The sequence below is a fragment of the Blennius ocellaris genome, assembly GCF_963422515.1.
Source record: "Blennius ocellaris genome assembly, chromosome: 8".
NCBI lineage: Eukaryota > Metazoa > Chordata > Actinopteri > Blenniiformes > Blenniidae > Blennius > Blennius ocellaris.
In genome coordinates this window covers 18,825,213-18,833,851 of record NC_137657.1, presented here as the reverse complement: position 1 = coordinate 18,833,851, position 8,639 = coordinate 18,825,213, and the positions used below count along the sequence as shown (strand labels likewise).

The 8,639-nt window shown below is 38.7% G+C and overlaps 1 protein-coding gene across 1 annotated transcript in view; it reads left to right on the top strand.

Moving 5' to 3' along the window:
• LOC308133227 (CUB and sushi domain-containing protein 3-like) overlaps nucleotides 1-8,639 on the top strand; it is a gene marked incomplete at both ends in the record, with an annotated part of 215,521 nt that overhangs the window by 90,646 nt on the left and 116,236 nt on the right. Inside the window, 4 exons of the mRNA XM_080500528.1 lie at nucleotides 348-550; nucleotides 5,100-5,291; nucleotides 6,765-6,903; nucleotides 8,225-8,412. Of these exons, the coding sequence (XP_080356654.1) occupies nucleotides 348-550; nucleotides 5,100-5,291; nucleotides 6,765-6,903; nucleotides 8,225-8,412 (722 nt within the window). The remainder of the gene's footprint in view (nucleotides 1-347; nucleotides 551-5,099; nucleotides 5,292-6,764; nucleotides 6,904-8,224; nucleotides 8,413-8,639) is intronic.

Genomic DNA, 8,639 nt, shown 5'->3' with positions numbered 1-8,639 from the left:
TTCTTTGTCAGAAGAGCTGCTCCAGGCCATCTCTTGATGAGATTGCAAATAAGTCTGTGGCCTCATACTGTACTTCTAACTGAGGCAGAAATTGACTGATGATTCCAAATCTCCACTGAAATGGCCAAAAATACAGGAGCACTATTTCTGGATAGATTTCTCTTTTGAACTCAATTTAATCTTCAAGTTCAGCAGCCCTCTCTTCTGACCTTTTTGGGATCGTTTGTATTTGTTTTATTTAGGACACAAGCCATTATGATCGCAGCACAGCCTGAGTGACAGAAATTATTTTACAATTTTACTGTGACTCAACTAAGATGGGGATCTCCGGTGCTCACCTCTTTCAGCCTGCAGTTCCTTGCATTCGACACAGAGGCATCCCACGACATTCTGAAGGTGTGGGATGGGCCACCAGAGAATGAGATGTCTCTGAAGGAGGTCAGCGGATCGCTGCTGCCAGAGGGAATACACTCCACTCTCAATGTCGTCACAATTCAGTTCGAGACAGACTTTTACATCACCAAGTCTGGTTTTGCAATCGACTTCTCAAGTGAGTATATCAATTTAAGTGCATGATTTTCTGTTGGTGTGTTTATTGCTTGCTTTCTCAATAATGAGTTGCTTCACATGAGTTGAAACCATACACATAAAAAGTAAAAAGTTTAAAAAAATAGGTGGCGCATTCCTGGGCAATTTTAATGTATTATTTACTGACACCTAATTTGGTGCAAAGTATGCTTATATAAAGAATATACAGTATTTCAATAGGTGGACTGCATGAGAGGACTCGCTTTAAAATATAATAGTATGTCAATGTCTAAAAAAGCTCTTAAACAGCATTTGTGTTCTCCCTCCTGTGTTCGTGCAGCCTTCAGTGTTTTGTATAATCTCATAACCGTGTCGTCCTCACGAGCAGTAAAAGTCCTACTTTGCTGATTATCTCCTTTGCAGCATTTGCAGCTGTTAGACTAATACAGCCTGCTTTTCCTGACTGGTTTCATAACTAAGCACCTGGAAGCAAATGGGATATGAAATATCCCATTTATACAGTCTGTGATGACTTTCTACATGTTTTCCTTCTTTTAGAATACATCCTTGGCAGCCTAACGTGAAAATCAATTTTATGGGATTCACTGCACTGCAAAATGGAATTGATTCTGCAGATGCATACCATACTTATCTACCATTTTCTTAGGACTACCAATTCTCATAGACAAAACTGTACAATGGAGAGAGAAATATAGTAACAATTGTCTTGGAGGACAGTAAGCCTGTTGTCTCAAGGAGCACCAACTCTAAACAGTCAAGGTCCAATTTACGACACTTGTACAATGTAAATGTGAAACAATACAACAGCGCTGTCATACGTTTGGCTTCATTAAGCTATTTTCCCAGATTCATCAGAGGTTTATATCAGAGTATGGGTCATTGCAGAGGTTTCAAATGCACAGCCCTTGTGCCAAAAAACACCAAGAAGAATTCATTTGCATTTTTTTTTTTTTTTTAAATAAAAGTTAAATATAAGGCTCGTAGTTGAGTACAGGTTAAAACTCGGGCTCTCTTGCAAATGAAATAGCATTAGCATGAACAAGCAACAGAAAATGTCCAGCCAAGGACACAGCAAAGTTTTGGCAACATGAGTGTGAGGACCAGTTTGTTTGGTTGCATATCAGATCACATGCATTTTTCACAAGAAATTTCAGTTTGGCTGTGTTAGGTTTTGCAAAAAAGATGAATCAAACAAGGTTAAAGGCAAAAACAAATTCTAAATTCAGGGGAAAGGGGTGAAACTGTGGAATTATTCACAGGTTGTCTTTGGGTCTTTTTACTGATCAGTCTGTATTGATGGAGTTTGACATTATGTTATGTTATGCTAAATGGTCAGTTCTTTGAAATTGTTACAATCGGCCACCTTGAATATGTTTAAACTCTATTAGTAACATGAAAATGAAAACCACTTTGCAAAATGTTAACCTTGTATAGTGACCTTAATTCAGGCATTTAACAATGGCTGTTGGTCTGTAAAGATGATAATCTTTACAGACCAACAGCCATTCTTACACTTTTGAGCTGTTTGAGATACTTGATATTTTCAAGGATTGTTTCAATCTGTTACATACATTTAACTTCCAAAATGAGTGCCTCACACTTTAATATTTCTAAATTTACTCCTTATATATCAGAGACACACACGTGATATCTCAGAATAAACATGGGGATGCATTAACAATACGTGTGTATTGTGATTCGTTATATTTCCCAAGATCTATATCTGCAGAGACACTCCTCATTTTATAGCAGTTGCAATGTAACTTAATGTGGGGGATCAAAAACCATTTTTTGTATGACTAGAAGATGGACACGATGTACAAGTAACATGCATATGTCCTTACAATCCCTTAACAACACACTTATCGCAGAGGACCGGATCTATGGTGGGTCGGTTTTGTACAATTATCATCATCATTCAAATGCGCAATGTTGCCAAGAACATATGCTGTAAATAATGTTTTGACACGAGAACTATGCAAAGACATAAATATCCACAAATATATATATATATATACACACACACAGTGGGGCAAAAAAGTATTTAGTCAGCCACCAATTGTGCAAGTTCTCCCGCTTAAAAAGATGAGGGAGGCCTGTAATTTTCATCATAGGTATACCTCAGCTATGAGAGACAGAATGAGAAAAAAAAATCCAGAAAATCACATTGTCTGATTTTTAAAGAATTTATTTGCAAATTATGGTGGAAAATAAGTATTTGGTCAATAACAAAAGTTCATCTCAATACTTTGTTATATACCCTTAGTTGGCAATTCATTCTTTGTGTCCCCCTGCTTAAGCCAGTACATGTCCAGGCCCGTCTGAAGTTTGCTAGAGAACATTTGGATGATCCAGAAGAGGATTGGGAGAATGTCATTTGGTCAGATGAAACCAAAATAGAACTTTTTGGTACAAACTCAACTCGTCGTGTTTGGAGGAGAAAGAATGCTGAGTTGCATCCAAAGAACACCATACCTACTGTGAAGCATGTGGGTGGAAACATCATGCTTTGGGGCTGTTTTTCTGCAAAGGGACCAGGACGACTGATCCGTGTAAAGGAAAGAACGAATGGGGCCATGTATCGTGAGATTTTGAATGAAAACCTCCTTCCATCAGCAAGGGCATTGAAGATGAAACGTGGCTGGGTCTTTCAGCATGACAATGATCCCAAACACACCGCCCGGGCAACGAAGGAGTGGCTTCGTAAGAAGCATTTCAAGGTCCTGGAGTGGCCTAGCCAGTCTCCAGATCTCAACCCCATAGAAAATCTTTGGAGGGAGTTGAAAGTCCGTGTTGCCCAGCAACAGCCCCAAAACATCACTGCTCTCGAGGAGATCTGCATGGAGGAATGGGCCAAAATACCAGCAACATTGTGTGAAAACCTTGTGAAGACTTACAGAAAACGTTTGAGCTCTGTCATTGCCAACTAAGGGTATATAACAAAGTATTGAGATGAACTTTTGTTATTGACCAAATACTTATTTTCCACCATAATTTGCAAATAAATTCTTTAAAAATCAGACAATGTGATTTGCTGGATTTTTTTTTTCTCATTCTGTCTCTCATAGCTGAGGTATACCTATGATGAAAATTACAGGCCTCCCTCATCTTTTTAAGTGGGACAACTTGCACAATTGGTGGCTGACTAAATACTTTTTTTGCCCCACTGTATATAATGTTGTTCATTCAAGAAATAAGCATACATTGAGTATAAATACAATACAAAAAAATCAGAAATGATCAAAAGTTTGTTAATTTGAATTCCATTGCCAACAGGTTACCATAACGTCTTGAAGTCTCTCCACATCAATAATAGTAACTGAAGTAACGGCTGGGATTACTGAGCAGCACAAGTTGATACTACGGTCTATGACCTGTTTTTAAAGCCTCCATAAGAAACTCAGCAAAATACCAGTTCAACATTTAACACATTACTTTTTGGCCACATTTACATTATTCATATCACATCTGAAGAAAATTCAATATGATCTGAAAGGAGGACTCTGCTGATGTTACATGAAATGATGTGATACTTGACTTACGCCAGCTGACTGACAGTTTAAACATCCAACGGATCTGGAAAAAGACTGGGGAAATGTTTACACTCTGAAAGTCAAAGCACTCTATTTAAATGTTATAATTTCCTGGCATTACTGTTAATTGAATTGTACAGAGTCTGCTTTGCGATCAAGGACGTGGCGAAGACACTATAGGAGTGATGTATTAGAATTAAAAAGATTTGATGTGGCTCCCTGTGAGCAAAATATTTTTGTGACAAGGCTATTATTTGGGAAATATGTCAGTCTTAGTCAAATATTTTATAAATTGTTAAACACATCTAATAATATCTAACAGTTTCTGAAAATTATAAGCACCTATCTAACCTAATGAAGTAGCGCCCAAGTATGTGATGTTCGTTACTGTTTGAAAGTAGAGGTCATTTTCACAAGCAACTCTGAATCATTAAGTGTTGATTCTGCCAGTTATACGAAGATGATGTTACATTTTCACTAGTAATCTGTTGTTTCAATTTGAGATAATTTAATCAAATGCATTATACCGATCATCACTTATTGTTTCATTATAGACACAATGATTAATGAAGCCTTTTGCTGTCCTGTTTTGTATTTTTCCACATTTTACTTCACTTGTTTTTCTTTGGACGTGTTTGTGCTTTGGAACAAACACACACACGCGCACATGCACACACGCTTAAACTTCAATAAACTTAACAGTGTTAGGTCTCTCAATACACTCTGTCAAGATGGTAGAATTGAGAAATCCATCAGATTTTACCAGATCATTCTCGAAGTGGCGGGCTGCCGCACAGCTGTGATTTAGAGACACAGATTAGGAAAACATGGCATTATTTTGACTGATATCAGTTAGTAATCTACTCTGTGCTATAACTCTGTTTGAGCTGGAGTTTGCGTTTAACAGCTGTCTGCTTGGTGATATGAAACAGTGTGTGCGCGTGTTTTCTCTCTCTGCACTGCATCCACATGTGCATCTGCTTTGTGTGTCTGACTCACGTGTGTTTTGCCCTTCAGGTTCGCTCGCGACAGCCTGCAGAGATCCAGGTATTCCCATGAATGGCAGTCGTAACGGAGAAGGGCGGGAGCCTGGTGACTCGGTGACCTTCTCATGTGATCCAGGATATGAATTGCAAGGAGAAAGCAGAATCACCTGCATCCAAGTGGAAAATAGATACTACTGGCAGCCCAGCCCTCCAAGCTGCATTGGTGAGCCAGATGGAGGGAAGGGGGTTTGGTTGGAGGAAATCGAGATGGGCATATGGATTAAAGGTGGGAAGAAGAGAAGTGTAGAGCTTCACAAAGAAAGATTTGGGAACAGGAAGAGAGGGACTTTTTCTTTTGACTGGCTGCAAGCAAGACTGTTATTCTCCTTCAGCGATGTCTTAGAATATGTGTAAGGCAAACAAAACTCTTCCGAAATGTTTGAGATGATGCCAGCTCTTATGTGGACAAATTCACTTCTGTTCCAGTTTAAGACTGTGCGCTCCACAGTCTCACAGCATATTGCTTTATTAAGGCTTAACAGCTAATTACTTAACAATGCAATTACAAATAATTACACTAAGTAGTTCCAAAGAGGCCCGTATATCCTTGAGTTGCTGCCAGCTGGTTCAATTTATTTATTTATTTACTTTGCATTTTTGGGGGAGCAGCAGAGATTTTCAGGTCTTGCAGTGCAATCACTAGATCACACAACTCGGCGTAAGGCAATGACACCAGAAGCAACCTCATGTGAGCAAAAGCGTTACTAAATAAAAAAGCGTCACACTCATGATATTAGCAATTTGCCAGTGACACATGACAGCTGTTGGATGAGCGAAATCAAGACATGACAAGTACAGCCATTCTTGGGACTTCAAGTTTTATGTGATAAAATATCCCTTGACATGCTGAGCTAATGAGACATGACATTAAAAAATCATATAACCATAATCTATCCAGTTAAGTCTTCGACTTCGAACAGAACTATCCATATTTATTAATCAATCACTGACACTTTTTGGGAAAATGTGTTATCTTCTACGCGTTGAGTTGAAGAAATGGCAGGAACATTTAATAATTACATTAGAAGTAAATTAATTGCCATTTAAATATGTGGAAGGGTCCCTTTAATGAAATACACACTTGTGTAAATGCTCCACAGTTTATCCACTTTAAAAAGTTGTGCACTTACATATTTGTGTATGTATTTATTATTCAATATACAAATTAATGTCTATGCAGTGATTTATCTCAAACCATTAGTACAACATATTTCGTCTTGAATTACAGCCAGTGTTAAAAAAGTGGTGACCCCTGTAAAAAAAAGGAGCAGCTGAATACTTATTTTCCTTTTCAAATTATATTAGATATATTAGACACAATTCAGAAAATTAGATGTTTATATTTTTTAACGGAAAGCCATCAGAACCACAGCACGAGGATTTTTCAAGTTGCTGCCATATGACCGAGGGTTTCAACCAAATAATACAGTTTGTGTAATCATGCTGCATATATAATGCATGTGAAGTCTAGTACCTGATGTTTTTTGCAGATAAAACAATATTATCTAATGCTGTCCATATGTTAATAATATATTGATATCAGAATGAATTCAGTTTATCAAAAGAAAGGAAGGGAATATTAAAAATCCTGTGATCACTGCTTACTCATCTATCTCTTCTTTTTTCATGTATCAAGCTCCTTGTGGTGGAAATGTGACTGGATCTTCTGGATTCATTCTCTCGCCCAACTACCCACATCCCTATCCACACAGCAAAGACTGTGACTGGCTTATCGCAGTTCACTCTGACTACGTCATATCGCTGGCTTTTATCAGGTAATAACATCATACAAAAATGATTGAGACGCTCTTCACATGTGGAGATGATTGAAGTCACCGAGAGCCATTTTTAAACACAATCTGGGAATTTGATTAGTTGTTTTTTTTAAGAAAAGAGTGACAGAATAGAAAAAGCCCACGTATACTGAGGGGGGGGAGACTTTTGTCTCTTGAGTACATGCTCCAGTAACCTGCAGGATGAAGCTTTCCCTAAAATTGTGGTGTGTTTGTAACCTGCCTGAAACAGAATGGACTCGGTTCTCAGTGGATGCACAGCGGCTCAGGTTGTGCCATGGAATTGCTTGTTTTCTGCTGTGGAACCAGCTATAACATCATAGTATTGAGTAAAGTTGGCCATGTGTATTAGGCAGAGACCCTGAGTTTGAGCCCAGGTGTGTTGTGAGATAGTGAGGGGAGGCCGATGTGCCTCTCTGGTCGACAAACACAAGTCGGGTATTCTGGCCACGTGGCTGAAATGTGGCAACTCAAGATTTGTGGATGAATGCTGCATGGTGGAACTACATAGCACTTCAGCTTGTGCCCAATACTGAATCATATCCAGGATATGTGCTATGCATTATTAATTGCAATCTAAGCATATCGCAATACCAGCAAAGCAAACTCTGTGATGCACTGTGGGGCACTTTCCACTGGTAGTATGCTTTTGAGCTTGGAGTATTATTTTTATAGTCATTTCACGAGGGTATGCAACCTTCTATATTCCCACACGTTAGTCTGTTCTTGAGGTGTGGGCGCCATGTTCCTTTTGCAACTTTGCCCTTCGAAACAAACATCTAATACAGTTTGCACAATGCTGCCTTCTCTCTTGGGAATGCCAAATGAAAGGATGGAGTTATGATTTTAAATTGGAATCGCCTTGATCCAACTCAAATGCAATTATCTCCCAGCTATTTACATTTTTGTCATAAACCAGGCTCATTATTTGGAAAACAAATGTGCCCCCCTCTCTTCCTCCCTCTGTCTCACTGCAGCATGTGATTTGATATACAGTGCTACAATATGAAACGATCTTTTCACACTGCATTGCCATTGCCGTCTGGGAAGATTTTGTGCCACTGCAGTGTCACAACAATTTAATCTCTTCTCACCTCTTGGGGGAGATATCTTTTTTTATCTCTTTGTCTGGAGATGCAAAACAAATCGCTTGGCATGACTCACTTCTAGCTTTGCAGTGCATGCTATCATTTTGAAATCCTAATGCAAATCTCCCATACAATCTGTACAATCTGGTGGTTAAGGCTCGGCAAAATAATGACTGATTTATCTTCCATTTGTCTGTTTCTCTCGCTTGTCACAGCTTCAGCATTGAGCCCAACTATGATTTCCTGTATATCTACGATGGACCCGACAGCAGCACTCATTTGATTGGCAGTTTTCAAGACAGCAAACTTCCTGAGAAGATAGAGAGCACTTCCAATTTCATGTACTTGGCATTCCGTAGCGATGGCTCCGTAAGCTACACTGGCTTCCATTTGGAATACAAAGGTACTTCAAGAGCTGTGCAACTTGGACACTGAATGCATTTTCAGGGAATAGTTCCAGTAATATTTTGTTTGACACGATATAGAAATGGAAAATGTAGCAAAGTATAGTATCCTACTTCAAAGACACATTATTCATCTAACCTGTATGCCATCTGTTACCGTAGCCAGTGATTCATTCTCCTATATTTACACGTTTATGTTAGTAATTAATTTTTAATGTTGCTGTTT